Source organism: Pteropus alecto, unplaced genomic scaffold, assembly GCF_000325575.1.
Source record: "Pteropus alecto unplaced genomic scaffold, ASM32557v1 scaffold42, whole genome shotgun sequence".
NCBI classification, from domain to species: Eukaryota; Metazoa; Chordata; class Mammalia; order Chiroptera; family Pteropodidae; genus Pteropus; species Pteropus alecto.
In genome coordinates, this window is record NW_006434825.1 from 824,536 (window position 1) to 846,437 (window position 21,902).

The 21,902-nt window shown below is 36.4% G+C and overlaps 1 protein-coding gene across 1 annotated transcript in view; it reads right to left on the reverse strand.

Moving 5' to 3' along the window:
* The window catches only part of GAN (gigaxonin), a 56,802-nt gene that overhangs the window by 12,848 nt on the left and 22,052 nt on the right, over positions 1-21,902 (reverse strand). Inside the window, exons 2-10 of the mRNA XM_015587768.2 lie at positions 19,176-19,290; positions 16,467-16,817; positions 14,622-14,839; positions 14,292-14,413; positions 11,097-11,209; positions 10,003-10,152; positions 8,960-9,096; positions 8,580-8,708; positions 21-130 (exon numbers count right to left, since the gene is read on the reverse strand). Of these exons, the coding sequence (XP_015443254.1) occupies positions 21-130; positions 8,580-8,708; positions 8,960-9,096; positions 10,003-10,152; positions 11,097-11,209; positions 14,292-14,413; positions 14,622-14,839; positions 16,467-16,817; positions 19,176-19,290 (1,445 nt within the window). The remainder of the gene's footprint in view (positions 1-20; positions 131-8,579; positions 8,709-8,959; positions 9,097-10,002; positions 10,153-11,096; positions 11,210-14,291; positions 14,414-14,621; positions 14,840-16,466; positions 16,818-19,175; positions 19,291-21,902) is intronic.

Here is a 21,902-nt window from a genome sequence, read left to right on the forward strand (position 1 = left end):
AGTCGCCATAACATTCTTACCTGTATCAAGATCTCCGATAACATAAATACTGGCTCCTATCGGTACAGCTCCATAAACAAAAGAGGAACTGGCAGGGATGCATAAATTCTGGTCATTAAGATAGATCCACCTGAAAACAAACAGAAGGACAAAATTAAGAAAATCAAAGGATGATCACAACATCTGGGAAGACTAATGGGGACAGCGAAACTTGGTGAGCCTCCAACAGTACTAGGCATTGAGCCAGTAAATCTCAACCTTGCAGTCTACTTCTGGGTAGCCACTGATCTGCTTCCTGTCACTACAAGTATTAGTTTTACCTGTCCTAGAATGTCCTATATATTGAATCATAAAGAATATGCGCTTTTCAATCTGTTCCTTTTCCTCAGTACAATGTTTCTGAGATTCATCCATGTTGTTGCCTGCATCAATAATTTGTTTCTTATTTCTAAGTGGTAGTCTATCATATGGATACACCAGGGTTGGTGTACCCATTCATCTCTTCATGCTCATTTGGGCAGCATCCAGTTTTGGCTTATTGTAATAAAGCTGGTTTAGGCATTAGAGTGCAAATCTTTTTTTGTGAACTTATGCTACTGACTTGCTTGGTTATATGGTTAAAGGTACATCTTACTCGATGAGAAAAAAATGTCTTTCCCAAAGTGTTGTGTCATTCTGCATTCCAGTTAACGACGTATGAGAACCCCAACTACCTGGCATCAGGGCCAGCTCATCTTATCCATATTAGTGGTATGCATTGCTCTGAAGACTAACGATGTTGAACATCTCTATATGTGCTTATTGGCCATTTTATATATCTTCCTCGGGGAAATGTCTGTTTAAAGATTTGCTCATTTTTAAAATTGGGTTTTCTGTCTTACTATTGAATTGTAAGATTCTTTATATTTGTGGATAAAAGTCTTTTGTTAGATACATGTATTGTAAATAAATTTTTCAAAATGTAGATTTTTTTTCATTTTCTTAATCGAAGCTTTTGAAGAACAGAAGTTTTTCATTTTGATGAATTCCAATTTATCCTTTTATTCTTTTATAGTTCATGCTTTCTGTGTTCTTCTAAGAAATCTCTGCCTACTCCAAGGTTGCAAAGATTTTCTTCCTATGCTCTTTTCTGGAAATTTTGTGGTTTCAGTTTTCACGTTTAGGTCTTATGATATAGTTCAAGTTAATTTTTGAGTATGGTGTGAGGTAAGAGTCAAACTCCTTTTCTTCACATACAGATATCCAGTTGTTCCAGAATCATTTGCTGAAAAGACTTCTTCCCCTACTAAATTGCCTTGGCACTTCTGTTGAAAATCAATTTAATAACCACGAAAAGGAGCCAAGGCTCCATGAAGAAGTGGGTGATTCCACAGCTGAGACAGAAAATACAAAATGAGCCTAGAGCACCTTGTACTGCCTGCCAGAGAGAAAGTGCTTGAAAAAGGATGGGGTATATCAAACGGACACAGAAGCCGATATGAAGTAGCTCCCAGTGGCCAGAGCTGGAACAAATTGAACAACAAAATAATGCTGCTATTAGATTTATAACTCACAGAATAAACATCTATGAGTCTATGCTGATATCAATAACTGCATCCATTAAAAAAAAATAGGGAGAAGAGACAGGTCTTCTTTTCAGAATTACAATTAACAAATGTAGAAGGAATGAGAGAAATAGAAAAATCACCATTAGGCAAACACCATAGTAATAACCACTGCAGGGTGGTCTACTGATAGGTGCCAAATTATGGTGAAAGTTTGAGGAGAAAAAACATGCGTGTATATTCTCAAATTCTCTCTTCCAAGATATTTGTTAATTATGAGGGGGAAAAAACCTGCAGCTTTACAGTGGACACACCCAACAGACACCACTTTAACCAGGTAATCAAGGTTAGCATCACCAGTAATAAGACGTAGCGACATTACATTCTCCCTGCTGTGGTGCAGAGAGGGACATAGCACACTTTTGTGGTATTCCTGCCCAAAATACCCAACCACAGCCTAATCACAAGAAATCATTAGACAAACCCAAATTAAGAGACATCCTATAAAAAAGCTGACCAATAATCTTCGGGAGTATCATGAAAGACTGAGGAACCATCATAGATGAAAGGAGGCTAATGAAATATAACCGAGAGCAATGTCAGATCCTGGATTAGATCTTGGAGCACAGAGAGAAAAAATACTGGTAGACAAGCTGGTGAAATTCAAATAAAGTCTGTAGTTTACTTAATAAAATTGTACCAGTGTAAATACCCTGGCTTGACATCTGTACTATGGTTACATAAGATGTTAACATTAGGAGAAGCTGGGTGAATGGCTTATGGGAACTCTATTTTTGCAACTTTTCTACAAGCCTAAAATGATTCCAAACTAAACTTTTTTTTTTCTTGCTAAAACAACAACAACACTAGACTCTGCTGTGTAATGTGTTCACTCAAGGTAATTTGACCAATTTGAATAGCTCTAAATGCACAAACAGGTCATAGGGGACCTCACCAGACCTGGGAATGTATCTAAACCCTTGAGAGCTACCGAAGTCCAGGCCGACACTCTTTGCTGGAACATATGGGAGTACAGACATCGCTGCTGGTATCTCAAAATTGATGCTACGAAGTGTCCTAAAGCCAGTGGTGTAGGTCTAGAGCATCTCGATGCTAAACACAAACGTAAAACTATTTCACTAAGAATAGCACTTTTACTTCAATGAACATTCTTCCCAGATTGTTATAAAGTCATAGCTTCCATATTTTGAATTCCAAGAAACAGAAGCAAAATGATTTTTCCAAGATCCTGTAACACAGAAGCAAAACTAATGTAAGCTGCCATATTTCTAAATACTTTTATCTAACATTGATTCACTTAACATCCGAATGTTGACTGGTTTGGCCTCTGCCTCCAATATGCCTCGAATTAACAGGAAAAGTGAAAAATCAAAGCTTTCACTGAAAAGTGAGAATGGGGACCTGAACAGGTCTTTGAAAGAAAAAGTTTGAAAACGTCAAACTGTAATAACTGTAATAACTGTAATAACTGACTTATTCACATTTTATGTCTTCAGAGCTAAATATAAATAACTAAACCTCCAACATTTAAATTCCAAGCTCTGGATCAAACAAGCTGATGAGAATCCCTATGCCTTGTCTGCAGCTGCACTGCATCCGCAGGACCAATTCCAGTGGAAATGCAACAACTCCTCTGAGAAACCCATTAACAGGGCTATGTGTGTGCTCATGGAGGTAATTGGCACTTCTAAATTAGGACATACCTGACTAGATTATCTACTGAAATGGACATCAGAATACAATGCTATTTTGGAACACTTTGTAGAGTTGAGAATTTAACATAATCTCTCCCTCAGAAATTAAACAAAGCTGAAGAAACTGGTCCATATGGATGGTCTACCAAATTGGTCCAAAGCATATCAATGATTCGGAGTTCCTGGTAGTCAGCAAAATCATCCTAGGTGATTTTCTAAGGTGCTGAGGCTTCAAATTAAATAAAACTAACATGAATGCTTAATTGGATCATGTATTTAGCTGTTACTAATAAAACAGGTAGAAAAGGCAAGAAGTTTTGCATTTCTTTACCATTTATCACTTCATTGACCTTGAATAGTTTAGCTAACCCAGTCTCTGTAAAGTGGAGATACCAGACATCATCACCAACTTCAAATGACCATTGTGAGGATGAAATGAAATTGCTAATGTAAAGCACTTTGCACAGTGTCTATGATGGGAGGCATCATTAAGTAGTGGTGATTTTTTGTAATGAATGAGGCAATATTATGCCTTTAGTTACAAGATTTTCAAACTTGGGCTTATGAGGACTGGGAAGCTACAATGAAGTATCTTCTAATAACTCAGAATTAAGAATGCCCCCGAGAATGACACTAAAATATAGCAGGGATCAAAGCAGCAAGCTTCAGGGAAAGCAGAGCAGGACGAGAAAGGCAGGCAAGAAGAGAAGAGAAGAAGAGAGGGGCAATCAACTCAGGAGAGAGAAGAAAGAGGGGGCTTTAGAGAGGTTTCTGCTTTTAGGGAGGAAGGAGCTCTTAAAAAGCTGATCTTCCTGCAAGTAACATCTACATACTCTGGACAAAATAAAACAAACAACTGCCTGAGGACTCAGGAGTCTGAGTAAAAGCAGGCCGATATGGGGAAGCTGAAAGATGAACAAGTCTTCCATGCGGAGTGTTTCTGTTCTTTGGTAGCTTTATCCAAGGGCAGGCTGAGGGTAATGGCTGAAACCCTGAAAAAAAACTCTGCTGTCTTTTTGGTCACTGGAATCAGGGTAAATAGAGCATCTTGGGGCAACCAGGATCACCGAGGTATGCAGAGGAATCTCATAAAGAGGAGAAGTAGAGAAGAACCCCTATATGTGCATCCACTTTTCTCAAGTCTTTGACCCCAGAACCACAAACGCTTATAACTAAGGTTTGAAGAACTGAATTGAGACGTGAGCGGCTGCCCGCTGCAGGTGTGACAGCCTGCAATCTGAGTCTAATCAAATCCACTGCCTGCTAAAACTCTCAGAGCAATACTCTGAAGCAATACGAGACCTCAGGGCCTCAACAATGTCTAGGATGCAATCCAGAATTACTCAACGAAAGAAGAGCCAGAAAAATGAGAACCCATTCTCAAGGGAATAAACAATCAACAAATGCCAACTCTGAGATGACTCAGATGCTGGGATTTTCTATCAGGCAGGGACTTGAACGCAGCTACCACAACTATGCTCAGTAAGAGGAAGGAAAGGTGTTTATGATGAAAAGGTAGAAGATTTCAGCAGAGAAAAGAAAAAAATTCAAAATTCTACCTGAAGTAGCTAGGAAAGGAAGAGCAGAATAAACTCTAAGTAAAAAGAAAAAAAAAATAACACAAGAGCAGAAATGGAAAACACACGACGGAGAAAATTATCATCAACAGCTGGTTCTTAGTGGAAAGAAAACTGCAGTGGTAAGCTTTGTCAATAGAGGGTGCTGGAGGAACTACAAGGCCTGTCCCTTTGCTAAATACTATTAGCTTTATTTGGCAAGTAATGGGGAAATATGAAGAATCTGCATCAGGAGAATGAAATGATCAAAGTCACATTAATTTTTCAAATGCACAGGTAGGTGAATGTATGAATGAAAACTGGTTAGAAGGCTAATGATACTGCACATAAGAAAAGAGTGAATGCACTGGGAAAGGAGCACAGACATAAGGTGGGTGAATGTGAAAAATATTCAAGTTAAAAAAAGAATTACAAATTGGTAGATAAAAAATTGTCATGGGGATGTGAAGTACAGCTTAGAGAACATAGTCAATAACATTGTAATTATTTATAAATAATGCCATGTGGGTATTAGAGTAATCCGGGTAATCACTTTGTAAGTTATATAAATGTCTAACCACTACGCAAAACACCTGAAACTAATATAAAACAATACTGAATGTCAACACTAATTGAAAAATAAAAACCTTTAAAAAAGTTTTTAAAAAGACGCAAAACACCTGAAACTCATATAAAATGATACTGAATGTCAACTCTAATTGAAAAATAAAAACTTAAAAAAAAATTTTTAAAAAGAAAATAAGGCATGACAACTGATGAGATGTGAAGAACAAGAGAGAATCAATGATGTTTTTTGAGTATGGACAACTAAGTGGATGGTAATATTAGTAAAAGAAGCGGGGCACAAGGAACAGAATAGAGATACTGTCATTCAGATACAGTAAGTTGTTTCTATGACTTGGTATAACTTATGGCAATTACTTTGCTTTCCTTCAGTTTGTTTTTAGTCAGAAACATAGAAAATAATAAGATATGGCAGTTTTCCAGGAAAGTTTTACCCTAAAAATAGGGAACAAAGGCAGGAAAGACAAGAGATTACTTAAAACAATAAATGGTCTCCAATCTAATACAGATTGCTCATCTGGCAACAGTTTCCAGGTAATGCAAATATAACATACTTGGAAACATCCGATCTTTTAAGAAATAAAAATATGCTATTTTCTTTCTATAGATATTTATGGGAAAGGTAGACGCTGGGGCCAGAATTCCCGAGTTCAAATTCAAGCTCTGCCACTTGCTACCCTGTGTGTCTTTGGGCACATTACTTAACCTGTTTCAGTTTCCTCATAAGTAAAATAAGAATAAAAAGAGTACTTATATCTCACAGGGCTGTTGTGCAGATTAAATGAGTTGAGTTAATACACGGCATTTATGTTACAAATGTGATTAGTGTTATCTAAGCAAGTAAGAATCCTATATAGTTCACCCTTAAATAACCTGGGAGGTGGGGAGGTTAAAGGCGCTGACCCCTCTGCACAGTCAAAAATCCATGCATAACTTCTGACTCCCCCAAAACTTTACTAAGCGCTTACTGTTGACCAGAAGACTAACCGATAATATAAACGATCAATTAACACATATTTTGCATGTTCTATGTATGTTGCATTCTAACAATAAAGCTAAAGAAAATGTTATTAAGAAAATCATAAGAGAATATATATTTACAGTACTGTATGTTATTTATTGGAAAAAATCCACATATAAATGAACATATATAGCTCAAATCAAAGGTCAAATGTATATTATATTGACAAGAAAAACTAAACTTTCTTCATTCTATTTATAAACCAACATTAGAGAGCTTAGAAATAAGGAAACTAAACATGAGAATTTTATTTAGAGGTGCTTTTAAATAGCAAAGAAGGAACAATACTCATGGTTTAACAATTATGAACTGAAAGCAAGTAATAAATATACTTATATTGAAAGCTTATCAACTATAAATATGAAACAATCTGATAGAAATATAAAGGTTCCTATAATTTGTAGCATATCAAGGGCAGACTGAGAAATTTTATAGCCAGTTTTAAGTCTTATACATCAAAATAAGGGCAGAAAATGGTAAAATCATAAGCAACCTTGATTATTCCAGTGAGTTATAGCACTACAGCTTGTACCGTCTAAACGGTAATTCAGCCATTATGAAAGAGGCTCATATCAATATTTTATCAGAAACCAAACATACTGACCATTACTTGTTAATGAAGTTGGGCAGATGGTCTCGAGATTCGTTTGGGAAGGAAATTAACATACTATTTCATACCTTGGACTGTCAGCCCTCATCGTGTTATATCAAGGAAGAGTAATGTAGTAAAGTCTTTGAAATTCTGCTTCCAACCCCACCCTAGCAAACATCCTCTAAATCAGGGGTCCCTAACCCCCGCAGCAGACTGGTGGATACCAGTCCAGCGGCCTGTTAGGAACCAGGCCGCACAGCAGGAGGGGAGTGGCAGGCAGGTGAGTGAAGCTTCATCTGTATTTGCAGCCGCTTCCCAGCACTAGCATTGCCGAAGCATCGCCGCCTCAGCTCCACCTCAAATCATCAGGCATTGGATTCTCATAGGAGCACTGGTCCCTGGTGTCAAAAAGGTTGAGGACCGCTGCTCTAAACTGTTTTCACGCTTTGTTTAATAAATTTTCCTAAAATAGTCTACCCCTGTAATTAAAGGGGGGAGGGAGCATGCAAATTCCCTAAATTTATAATACATTAAAAGTTAGGTAACATTTATACATCGTTCAAAACCTTGATAACTGCTCATTATTTGTCCTAATCTAAAATAATGTAAAATTAAACATTATATGATGGCACCCCCTTCTGGTAACATGACTGAAACTATCACAAGATTAATTTTAGCATGGCAGTTTCCCTGTAGGATTTGAAAATATTACTGCAATAAGAACATTGTTTAGTGGTTACAATAATAAAACCCGTGAGAGGAGGAAAGAGAGGGGAGGTTGGGAAGAATGTTATCCACTCTACTAGTCATATATGGCAGCCTGTCAGAAGTTTTAAGTCTCCGACACCACTCTTCACCCATTTAATCAGCATTTTACTGAATGTCTAATATAGGCCAGTTACAACGCTAAAGCTAGGGTCCAAAGTTGGCAGAGTTGGACCTTGCCCTGACGGAGCTTATGGTTGACAACTACAATCCAAGAGCGGTAATATGTACAGAGTGCTATGAAATCACAGATCGAGAAACTGAAATCAGACCTCTAGGGAGTGATAACTAAGCAGAGTTTTGGAAGAGGCCAAACTGACTGGACAAATATGAAAAGGGAAATTTTAGTCAAAAGGAATAGTACAAAGGCATAGTGCTGAGATAACCAGGACATGTTTGGGAGAAAAATGTTGCTGAGTGCGAGTCAAGTGAAGCATCTACACTGAATAGTAGCGGAAGGAGTAGACAAAGGCCATATCACAAATAGCTATATATGGTAAGTGAAAGAGTTTAAACTTTTTCCTAAAAGCTACAGGGAGCCAATGAATGATTTTAAGCAACTAAGTGTCCAGGTCTGATCTACATTTTAGAAACACTTTTCTATGGTTTTCCTTTAAGTTACTAATACTTCTGAAGTCACTGAATTAAATATCTAACATGCATTAGACATATCTCCTAAATAGGAGACCTAGCTCCTAAAATAAAGTAACTTGAAAACAAAAGTAAATAAAGCTAAAACATGACTTTGAAAGCAAACAAACAAAAAGTTGCAAAAGCAGTTGTGAAACCATTCATAATTACCTTTTAAACTCATCATGGTAGAATTCAGACTTGCAAGTTACCATCTCATTACCCTGGATGTCCTCACGACTTCTAACTCCTCCAAATACATACAGCTCCATGGCAACTCCGCAAGCCACCGCTCCAAATCTGAAAGGCCACACAGAGCATATTAGCTATTGGATTTACAACTCATGACCCGATTTCCTAATTCTTCTTATGCTTGTTTTAACTCTGCAACATTCGGTGTTTGGTGAACATGTGGGTCTTTCTTTTTCAGGCAGTGGATTATTCATTTAATTTTAGGTAAATCAAATGCCCAATCAAATAAAAGGTTTGTGTGAAAGGAGGAGTAAAAGCCAGGTTCAGGGAAACCTATAAGTCCATATCAGGTTCTTCACCTTCTCTCTTTTAGTGGACATATAGCAGTCCATTGCTGGGTCCTCGGGTCATAACATTCCACAGATTCAAACAGTTTTCCATATGATCCTCCACCCATGGCGTAGATTTTCTTTTTCATAGCTGCATAGCAGCCAATCTGAAACAAGAAAGCAACAGTGGGAAAGGCAACATTTATTACTGAAGTTAGATGAATAAATATTAACTTGTCTAGAGAACACTGTAAGATATTTGGAAAAGGATTTGATTTCTAATAGTAAAACTATGGTGCTTCCCAATATTAAAACACAGGATTTTAAAAGTGAGTAAAGTGAGGTAATACACATGTTAATCCTCAGAAAAGGATTCGCTTCATCTAGTACTATTTCACCAAGTGAGTTAAGTAAATAACCTTCATTTTTAAAGGAGCTTTCCAGTCTCTCCATCCTTTCACCACTATTTGAAGATTCCAAGATGTAGATTCCATGGAGCAAGATGCCACTTCACTCCTGCCCAAAATAATTTAGTTGAAAGGGCACAGACAGTGAGAGGACATATTACGAGTACATCCCAGTACCTAAAGAAGTAAAATAGCTGCGGCACTGGACAGAGCTTTGGCTTGATGATGAACTCCCTGCCTACACCAAGGATTATAAATGCAGACAATGCTCTAAACAGCTAACAGGAGCCATTTGTTTTCACTCTGTACAGTAAGCAATGGTAATTGTTTACCTGTAGATTAATGTTTCTCCCCAGTACTATATGATAATAAAGCAAATCGATTTGGGAGATCTGGTTGCTTCCTAGGTGAGTGCACTCACAAAGCATTTATCAAGTAGGCCTTGGACATAGCAGTGCTGCACAGAGCCCACTGTCACGGTAAACACACACTCTGTTTCCTATCTTGGTGTATGGCTGATAATAATGAAAGCAAACTACCAATAGAGGCAGAATTTTATAACGTTAATTCTTTTAACATTATCAATCATATTAAAAGGCATGTGTAGAAAATGAAGAAACATTAATCTTTACAATCCAGTTTGTAATCATAAGATATAGTTCTCACCTTTCTAACCATGGTTAGATCAGGTTGCTTTGTCCAGGTTTTAGAATAAATGTCGTAACGCTCCATGGAAATTAGCTCTTTTTCACCATCCTCTCCTCCTAAAATGTACAGCATTCCATCTATTTCCACGATTCCAAAGTTATGTCTTGCCTGAAAAGACATCAAAGATCTTTGTATACGAAAGGCCAGCTAACCTATCGAAAGCTGATAGTTACATATTTAACAAAAATTATAGAAATCATTATATTCCAGAGTTCCAGCAAAGAACTGCCATGCTCAAAACCATCTTGTTCAAATATTTCTGACTTCTCTAGGAGCTCACTTTTCTATCACAATTGACAGAGAATACAAGTCCAAGAATTTCTCAAAACTAGAGAATTACCTGCATGTAATTCATGTTCAGAATCATTACTTTTTACTCACCATAGCTTATGACAAGAAAAAGGACTGTTACCTTCTGTTCAATAAAATTATCTGTGTTTAGCAATGGACTATAATTGTTTTCCAGATTGATGTTTGAAAGACAAGAACCACAGCAACAGGATAGCCTGGGGCTGGAAAGGCAGTGAGGAGAACAGGCAATGACAGAAGCCTGAGGCATTTCACAACTCATTCGGTCAACGAATATTTCCTTAGTGTCCGTATGTGCCTAGCACTATTACGGGGGTGAAGATAGAGCTCGGAACAAAACCCTGCCATCAAAAAGTCTGCATGAACACTTTAAAACTCCAGAGTATGTGAGAAGGTGTTACATGGTATGAAGAGAAAGCAGGGTAGGAGAGACAGTAGGGCTGAGGGGCTAGAGGGAAGGTTGCCCTGACAAGGAGCTATACAGACAAACAATGAAGGAATCAAGGAGCACGGCATATGGGTATTTGGCAAAGGTCCTGAAGCAGGAGTATTTCTAGAAGGTTTGAGAGACTGAGGAGGTCAGACTGAGTAAGGGGAAAGTATAGAGAGGAGAGCTCGGAGGGCAGGCAGCAGTCTATTAGGCGGTGGGGAAGGGGTTGCAGGGTTGCTATTTCTTATACTCAAATACAAAACAAAGTGCTAAAGGAAAAAAATAACATTAAATTAAAAAAGCAATGTTTTACCTCATTCATTGGTGGCAATGCAGTCCATGAATTTGCATCTGGGTCATACTTTTCTCCTGAGCTCAGGGTCTGCTTATTTTCATCTTGGCCTCCAAATACAAACAAAAATCCTTCTGCAAAAATCAAAGGAGACACATGAGAGAGTTGAAACTTAAGTCTTGAACACCTATCTCCTGTTGAATATAAATGCCATAGCTGTAGAGACAATATGTGGAGAAAATTCTGACAACAATGGATTTGAGATCTTTATCACATTTCATTTGATCCATGGTGACAGAGCCAAGTTTGTGAGTCACTTTTACCATTTTACTTCACTCAGTATGTCTGAGTGGATTCTCTCTATAGCATAAAAAGAAGACGGACACCACCCACTCAGTCACCAAGCAGTTCTGGGTTATCTCAGTTCATCTATTTTGAAAAAATATTCTACCTTTCTTTTAATGGCTCTGAGGGGATGAAAAAGAGAGAAATCTAAACCCAAGGCCCATAGAAAGTGTGGCTTCTTGCAGGAGAGACTCTCCAAAGCTCTAACCATCTGGATGAAGGCCAACCAGTACTAGAAACCAGATTTAAATCTCCTTGCTTGCCTAGGAAATCTCAAAATTTGAAGTTGATTTATAGTAATTCCAAATTAGTGGTGTTTTCAGGCAACTAGCAGAAACTAATGTAAAAGTTCTATTTTAGAAAGTACCGTAATCTATGCTTTTAGATTCTAACATTCTAAGATTTGAAAGCATCAAATTATTCCTACAAATAATTTTTAATAAAATGATCGGCACCTAGCCAAAAGTACTCAGGTATACAAAGAAACTAGACCCTATGAAGAAGAACCAGCAGAAGCAAATAACAAGAAGCAGTCTTGCAAAGATTTCAAATTTCAAATATTGGACTAATCAGAAAGATATAAACAACAATGCGAACTATATTTAAAAAATAAAAGACAAATTTGAAGATAACTTTTGCCAAAGGGGCTACAGAAATAACTTGTAGATTTGAAAAAGATTTAAAGAGAATTTCTAGGAATAAAAAAAAAAGGATAAAATTAAAAATCCAATGGATGGATTGAATGGCTGATCATCATAGTTAAAGAAAAAATTTATTAAATGGAAGATAAATCAAAAGAAATCACAAAGAAAGCAATACGGCGAAGCAAAAGATGGAAAATAAAACAAAGAGAAGGCAGGAGACATAGGATGGAGTAGAAAAGTCTAACCATGTTTAATCTAACTTCTAAAAGCAGAGGGAGAGAGATTAGAGCAGAGGCACTATCTGAAGACACGATAAAAATTTTCCAGATTTGATGAAAGGCCAACACAGAGTCAAGATCCCCAATAATCCTCAAATATGGTAAAATTTCAAATAAAATGTGCACTTAATTAAACACATTGTAGTGAAATGGCAGAAAACAAAGACTATATATATATTAAATACAGCCCAGAGAAAAGGACAGATTTTTAGACTGCCAACTGACTTAACAACAACGGAAGCCAGAAATCAGTAGAAAGGCATCTCTAATATGCTAAAAAATAATAGATACCAACCTAAAATTCTATACTCAACAAAGATCCTTTAAGAATGAAGACAAAATAATGACATTTTCAGACAAACAAATCTGAACAGTCTACCAGTAGACCCACAATGAAGGAAATTGAAAGGGGTGAACTTCAGAGAGAAGAAAATGATCCCAAATGGAAGGTGTGAGGAGTAAGAAGGAAGGAAAAACAAAGAGAGTGGTAAATACGTGGGTAAATCTAAACAAACACTATCTACCTATAGATATATATGTAAAACATATTAATAAAACATGTATATATAAATATTTTATTCATAAATAATCATGTATTTTAAGACTGTTAGACTGTAGAACATGAAAAATAGAGTATAAATGTATTGAATAATTTCAGTCTTTGATCACTTAAGAACACAGGCTATGGTTTCTAAGGAATCCTTCGAAAGAACATAAACAGAGAATGTAACCTCTAAACTAGTAGCGAGAGAAACAACTGAATGAACAAAAAGTCAGTCAATCGATTTTTTTTATAAAGGCAAGAAAAGAAGGAACATAGAATAGGGCGTATAAATAGGAACTACTCAATCATTTCCCACTTCGGTCAAGACTATTGGACACGATTCCTCTCCTCATTGCTTAAGTTCCTGAAATGCTGACTCCTCTAGGAAATCTTTAGAAATCAGTGATTTAGGAACCTTTGTGGTAGGTGAGTATGTATGAAAATTATGAAGGTGTACATATGGGAGGAAAGCTTAAGGAAGCTAATTCTAAAAAGACAGAACGAGGAAATCAGATCCACATCTTGTTGGCTATACCACTCTATCCAGCTGTTTATTACTCACAATAACTTCAATAATCTTGAAAATGGTTCTCAGAAAATGATTCCATTTCTATACTACAGTATAGCTTTAGCTATTTCTATAATATGGTTTAGTGTGGTACAGTTTTAAAATTTTTTCAGATAATGTTAATGGGAAAGCAGAGACCATAAAATAAGGATTTGAGGAGGACTGCTGACAATAATTAGAATTAAAGGAAATGGTCCTTATGCAGTGAACCCAAAAAGGTAGATCCAAGCAGAAGAGAAAAGTAGCAAACAGTGATGAGGCAGCAAGGACAATGTTTTCTATCAGCTCCTTGAGTGAGAGCTTTGAATAATGCGGAGCTATTTTCGAACTTGTAAAGGTCAACTAAAACATACTTTCTGTAGAAAAATAATTGAAGTCATTGCTAATGTCAGTAATATTTTCCAAAGTCTCATATGAAATGTCCGCTTTTCCATACATATTTATTTTAGATATAGTTACGTAATGTAATTCTAAATTTCATGAATTTCAAAGATGATGAAACTACCACAGTTCAAATAAATTCTGTGTTCTAGGTATGGTCACACAGATAATTGGTAGTAAGTCACTGAATTTTGCGTTTCTTTCAGTTAAGACATCAAGTAAAATGCTTCTCTACTAAAGTCTTAAAAATAGCTACGTATTAAAGATTTGGGAACAATAAGGACTGACAGAAGATACCCTTCTTCCTGGCATAGTCTTGAAAGCTTCAGCTACACGGAAAATGTCGTCACAGAGAAATAATAAAATTATATCTTTAAAAGGCTTTGAGTCATTCTGTTCAATTCTGAAATTACACACTGATCTCGTATTTAACTAAAATTGATCACATAACAATACCTGCTGAGAGAACTCCGTGGTTAATTCTTGGCATGCTTAAAGGAGCCAGTTCAATCCAAAGCTGCCTATTAGGGTCATAGAGAGGGCACATACATCGCATTGCTGCTGTTGGTTTCCGTGAACTAAAAAAATAAATAGATTATCAGTTAAGTTTTATGTAGTTCTACTTATAATAACTATGACTAGTTTTACTGCTCTAAGAATGTTTAAACCATTAAAAAAATCTATCGCTATTATGCTTTAGATACTGAAAAATATTATGAACTCTTGTGTACATGAACATCTCTCTTCTCTTACACTACTTTTCAAAAAATGCACACCCATACTTCCACTCTTTCTTCTCCACCAACAGTCACAATGCATTCAGAGTAGCCCCGGGGTTTGAAGTTTGCTAGCATTGCCTCTCCTTGCTGTGGCTGGCTCAGTGGTATGTTGCTGCACTCTTTGACAATTTCTCGTACTAATGGTTCATTCAGCATCTGTTCCCGTAAGTAGCTGGAGTCTAACCCTGAAACCCATAGTGCTGACATAACATCTTTCATGTGGACCTGCAGAAGAGGGCAGAAAGGATGGAGAGAAAAAATGGAGAATGCATACTGGCCCCTTTCCTTTCTACTTCCCATAGCAGAATAAAAGTTTAATTAAAAAAATCATCAATTCAGATTTATAGTTGATGTATCACTGCAAAGTTTCAAGCAACTTTCTTTACACCCTAAAGGGTTTCCATAGCAACAGGAAAACTCAGAACTCTGCTATAGTTTTTATTTCACATACTTGGATGTGCTGTGAGTTAAATCACATTGATAGAAACATTCTATATAGTATACCTTGATAAAATATGGTAAACCAGATAATGAAAATGTATCAACATTAATATTACAAGAAAAATATAGAAAAGTTAAAAAAAAATCATCTGAGTACTTACTACTCATTTCTTCAGTAATCGTTAAAAATATCTAACATGTATGATATGAATTACATACTTTTGATAATCATTAAATTTGACTATAGCATTCTACATATATAAGGTGAAACTCTTCAATTACTAGTTTTTCTTGGTTTTGAAATAGTCGTTTTAAGGTATATTCTTCTATACCCTGAGCATTAAAAGCCAACAGTCTTTACAGCATCAAGTTCAGGTTAACTAAAGGATGAAGAATTGCCTCGTTTCCCCTGCATTCAGTTGACATTGTCATCTCCTTAAGGCAAGACGGTCAGGGAGAAGCTATTAACAGTGGTCTCAGTGAATGGGAGCAAGCTGGAAACTGTTCTATTTCCTTTCCTAATTTACCCAACTAATGTAGAAAATGGAACATTAACTGTACTAACTATGCTGTGACTATAGTCATAGTTTCTAAATCGACATATTCATAGGCCTACAGAATTTGAAAAATTATAAGAAAATCATTAAAACATAAGTCAATAGTTATCAAGAACAATTAACAATGCGATTGTACATTTTGAAAACTACTCTAAAACCTAATATACTTATCTTGAATAAAGTAATTGAAGCTAGTCTCTAATTTAGAAATATTGGACTTAGCCCTGTAATTCTGCTCCCTCCCCCAATGGTATTAAAAATTTAGACCTAAAGCCTGATATTCTCTACGACCTTTTCTTACCCGGCTGTCACTCCAAGAGCCTTCCTATTTGGAACTGCACTATCATGAAAACTCCAAAATGTTCACCTGCTTTCTCCCAGGTGGTATCAATCACTTCAGGGAGAGCCCAAGACCCTCACCCCTCTGCCAGAGCTCCGAGTGCCCCCCCTTGCCTTGCTGTTTGCATGAGAGTTGCTGTAGGGGTTAGCCCAGTGAAGTAGAGGGGAAGGATGCTGAAAGGGAGGGCGGGGATGCTACATTTCTATAATCCTCAGTTTAAGCTTAAAATGCACTTTCCCATGAAAAACAACATACAAAGGATATAACGTAAACTTAAAAGTATTCATATTTTCATTCCTATATTGTGTTACATGCGCTTTTGTAGACTGGTCTGAAAAACCAACTGCTTTAACGACCTTATGGGAAGATATTTTACAAATACATTTTAGAACACAACTTTGCAAGAAATTCATGTTGGAGGAGAAAAATAAAACATCTACAATTTTGATGAAAAATAACTAATAAATGAAATAAGTCAAAGGCAAAGTTAGACCACATTATAAACTTTAGATACCTTTCTTATTTCTGTATCATGTGCTATCCATCGAATTACTGCCTCAAATACATATCTTTCATTGCCAACGTTTAACTTCTCAAGAGAGATCACTTCCTTAAGCTTCTGAGGACTCAGTTCTAGGAATTCTTCTGTGCTGCTGACATCTCGGAAGTGAGTCTCTAGGTATTCTGTGGCAAGGTAATGGACGTGGTGCAGGCAGTAATGAAGTGCAAAGTCACGGATGCCGATGCAGTTCTCAGCAGCAATGCAGCCTTCTAAAAACTCACAGCACAGAGTTTTAAGATCTGTCAGCAGGAGCAGGTCCGCTGCCTGTACAACATCTTGGATGGTATCTTCATTTAGCCGGATCTGTAAGAATATCATAAATATTTTATATTTGAATAAAAATAGTTAAAACCCTAACCACTAATCTATTATTCTGACCCAAAGAAAACTCCATTTCTATAAGTCAAAGATGACTGAATATTGGCAATTTTATACAGTTCATCACAGTACTTTTTTCCAGGAAGAGTTTGAGGGCCCCAAGGAACCTTCAAACAACATGAGCAGTGTGTGGCTGGCTCCCAGTGCATCCCTTGCTTTACCAATGTTAACTGCCAATAATTGTCCTGTTGCTCACCTCTCCACTTAATTTAGAGAAAAACCTTAAATGACTGAAATGCTTAGGAAATGGAAAGTTCTGTATTCTATGGTAAACTGAAGGTGATTTCTTTGAAAACTATCACCAAAACTATTGAAAATCTTGCCTCCAAGTACATTAAGTTCATTCTTTTGCCAAATGGTATAACTGAATGCAAGCCCCTTGAAATAAGGGGGCTCTACACTGCCTCAGGAGCCTCGTGGGCCAAACATCGCACTCAGTGCAATAGATACGATTTGGTCTCAAAGCTACTTTCTGGAATAAATTCCTACTATAAGATTAAAAAAAAAATCATTATGAACATTTACTTTTCCTTAATTTTCTTCAGTTTCCTGATTGATACTTCTTCTTCCATGTACTTGACAGTTTTTTCATACAACAATAAGACAATGTAAAGAAAAAATATTGACAAAATCACAAGCGGTCCAGACTCTCCCAAAGAATGGGTACCCATACTCTATTTGAAAATGTGAAGAGATTTCAGAGTACAGCAAGAAACATTTTACTACATTTTACACACTGTGTACCACAAGTACAAACAAAATGTACAACTTTCAATTGCCTTAGAAACTGAGCAACAAAACTGTAAAGAAGTGTATAGAGTAAGCTACAAATACAGAGAACTTTCCCATTTATATAACATGTTAAATTTAGCCACAAGAAAGTGGATAGCTGTAGACTATTCAAATCCAGGCATGTGAAAAAACACTAAATTTCATCTCAATAAAATTAAACTGCCAAATTAGGAGTTTGTTATAACTTATGTTGCAGCTATGATTTTAAAACCATAATTAATTTAAATTGGGAACAAAAATCTGTAAATAAGATTTCAAGTTGCAAATCTAAGCCTTAACATGAACATGATTTTATTGGCTTATAACTTGTTATAACTGCCACTGAATTGATTTTACAAGTAAACTAAGAGGCCGGTCCTAAGTCTGGTTTTGTGATGCCATAGACTATCTCCAGTATTTTAAGGGCTGTCCTAAAATTAATTTAAGTTCATTTATTTTTAACAATTATACACATGTACACAAAACCTTACATCCGCACACCCACTATGCAGCATTTAGAGAAAAGAGAAGGAGATAACATAAAATTAAACCAAAATTTCAAAAAAGATGACAATCTTTTGCCAAATGGTAAGATGCTGGAGAGAATGAATATATTTAGAGAAAGTAAGCAGTACAATCAGAATACTTAAGAAACATGTAAAAGACACATCCCTCACAAAAATAAAAAGTAAAATAAGTTGAAAAGAAATAATGGAGAGAATAGGAAACAAGCTCTCAACAACAGTAGAGATAAAACGCATTCTCTCATAACCAAACGTGAGATACACTTCTTCCTGTTGAAAAAACAGGCCCTGGTTCACACCTAAGATTTTTCTTACAAGTCCTCACACTATACTTTAAATCACATAATATGGGGTAGGAGATTGGAGTAGGGCAAAGAAAAGGAAAGAAACCTAATCAATGATCACTTTCTTACTTGGCTTTAATTAAATCTCCAGAAATGTACATGGGTAGACAGAGTAAAGGGAAGCGAGAAAGAAAGAAACAGGGGTGGTATAGGAATGTTGGTCCTGCTGAGGCAACAGGACCAAAGCGTCATGAATATGATGCAGGGACCTGTCATTTGTGTGAGTCTGGAACATTTAATTTCTACAAAATAATCCCCACTGCCCAAAGAAACTCTCATTTCCATGGCAAATGAGTTCCCCAATAGTGTGAGTACAAAACAAGACTGGACTTAAGATTTAAAAACAAAAAGACAGCAGTGAAGGAAGCATCCCACATTCTTCATATCCCATGCTGAAAGGTGGAGTTCAGGATGGTAAAATTAAAAACTGGGATGGAGTGAGAAGTTACTTAGTCTGCCTTTTTGGAAAGAGCAGAGCATCAGAAGAACACACCTGATGCCTAGCAGTAGGAGATACTAGCAAGGACACAATGACAGAAGATGAAGATGAAGTGTTATGTGGTCATAGAATGGATGAAAGGAGACCCTCACCCTGAGCTTGAGAAGCCTCTACTTAGTCTTCCTTCCTTTGTGTCTCATCATACCTGCCCACTGAAGATGTAATCCAGGATCTCTCTCATAACCATTACCGATATCCCTTCAAGTTCAATCTTATAGGTTGATCCATCATCTTTTGGAGGATTATAGTTTAACTTTGTCCTAAGAAAGGGAAAAAAATGTAAAATTTCTGTGAAAGAACAGAAATAGCTATAAATATTTATGCAATAAATACTCTATCAAGTATGATACTTATCAGTATATGAACCCCACCTAGAAAATTATTTTTTATAATTTTAAACTACTAAACATTTATTCTAGGATTCAGAATGCTACTTCTTAAAAAATAAACAGACAACCAAAGAAGTAAGATTCATGTGATCTCTACTTCACCTTGAAAACTCCAGTCCTTTAGGCTTTTTTCAGGTAATTATCAAATTATTTTCACTAATGTAACAAGGACCCCACAAACCTACCATCCAAAACAAAAGCTAAGACTTTGACAATAACCAGCTTCTAACCAGTGGTCCTCCTCACTAATCCATTCCATTGCTTCTCCCACCTGGAGCAACTATCATCCTAAATCCTATGTTCACTTTTCCCTTGCTTTCTTTTTTATTGTATCCATGAAACATATATAACACAATATTATTATATTCATTAAATATGTAATATATAAAACTTTATTTTTATATCCATGATGTACAACATCCATGAAACATATATAATATATAAATAAATGTGTGCATCTGTACATAATTTTAAGTTGTTTTTATTTCATAAAGTTTCATAATGTCTGCAATCTTTTGGGGCTTTTTTCATCCAATATATTGCTAAGAGTCATTCATATTGCTGCATATCACACTGGTTCTTTTGTTCTTTTTGCTGTACAATATTCCACTTTCTTGTTGATAGGCTTCTGGGCCATTTCCAGGTTTTTGGTATTGTGAACAGTATTGCTATGATTAGTCTTGTGTATGTCTCCTTTTGTATTATGTAAAATAAATTTCCCTTGGTTGTGGCCCTGGGAGTAGAATTACACTAGATTATTCTCCAAAGTATAAGATGACACTAAATTACTCTGCAAAATAGTTGGAGCAGTTTACAGTCTCAGCTGGTGTGTGTAGGAGAATTTGTGGATCCACAAAATCTAACGTTTGAATCAGTCACACTTTCTAAGTTCTTCCACTTCGGCTGAGTGAAATATGGTCTCTCCTTGTGTTGTAATCTGCATTTCCCTCATGATCCAGGTGAACATCTCTTCATATGTTTATAGCCACACGTGTTTCCTCTTCTATGAAACACACAAGTTTAGTTCAAGTCTCCTGTTCATTTTTTACTGAGTTCGTTATCCTCCTCATATTCAGGTTGAGGACTCTATTATATTCTTCATGTTAATCCTTGGCAGACTTGACACTTTTTTTAAGGTGATGAACAATCTGAAGAATACTTTTTCATGGTCAATGCTTTCTGTTCTTGTTTAAGAACTAACATCTTACCCAAATTTTAAAAGACATTCCTAATTTAGCAGTGAGGAAAGCCAAGGCACACCCTAACTTGCATTCAGGATAGGAATCAGAAGTATGGAGGAAGCTGTGGAAGGAAGGGTAAAAGATGAACCAAAAATAGAAGAACGGATTGACAAAATCTTAAGAAGCAGCTGAATTCCCAGAACCTTCCTCCACATATGTACACAACTTTCTTGCACAGTTTATTAAGGTTCTTCTCAGCTCCAGTGGAAGGTAAGTGATTTATATCCTGAAGACTATAAAACTGAGGGTGGGTCTCTAGACAGGGAGATCAGGCACATTTGAGGGTAGGTGTACTGTACCAAAAACTGAGAGAGTTACGAGAGTATAGTCTGAATGCTGAGACCACCAGATTTTTTTCCCCTTAGATTCTGCTCCTAAAAGGCCAAAGGCAGATTTATATCCTCCAGAAAAGAAACTTGGAAGATTCTTCTGGAGGATTTGATTAGCCACTCACCAAAAACAAACAAACAATCAAATGAAAAAACCCCTAAAGATATGAAGATAGATATGCCCCAAGAAAATGACCCAGCTTTATCAGTGAAACCCACAGTCAATAATCTTAACCTGTAGGATCTGAGCTTATAATACATTTTGGAGCAGCACTTCTGAAACTTCATGTTACGACACATGTAGAAAATGTGTTATTTTCTGGGGTAAACAGATGAGACTGTGTAGGGCCAGGGGCAAATAGGGGGCCTCAGCCTTCCCAGATGCTGCTCAGCCACTCTGAAGGCTGACACCACCATTATTTTCACATACTTGCTACATATTATCTTTTTGGCACATTGGTTAAGAAACTCTGCTTCAGAGCCCTACTCTTAAAATTGAGCAAACAGGACTCAACAGATGTCTGAGAAAGAATGACAGAATCCAAACCAACAGAAAAAAGGCAATTTGGAGGTAGCAAAGATTATACAAGATGAAAAGTCAAGAAAAAAAGAAAATCTTTTATTAATATTCCCAGAAAGAAAAGAAGATATTGTGCTCATGAAACAAGAATAGGATGCTATAAAAAATACAACAACAACAACAAAAATTTAAGGGCTATAAAAAAATTTTTTAATGTAATGTCAAAATAAAAAGTTGTAGAAATCTCCCAGAAAAGAGAGCAAAAAGGCAAAGGTAGAAAACTGGGAAATTGGTCCAGAAGGTTGAGCATTTGATAAATTAGGGATATCCCCACAAAAAAAGAGATTATCAAGTAAGTGCTCAAGTGCTTTCCAAGGCATATCCTCATAATAC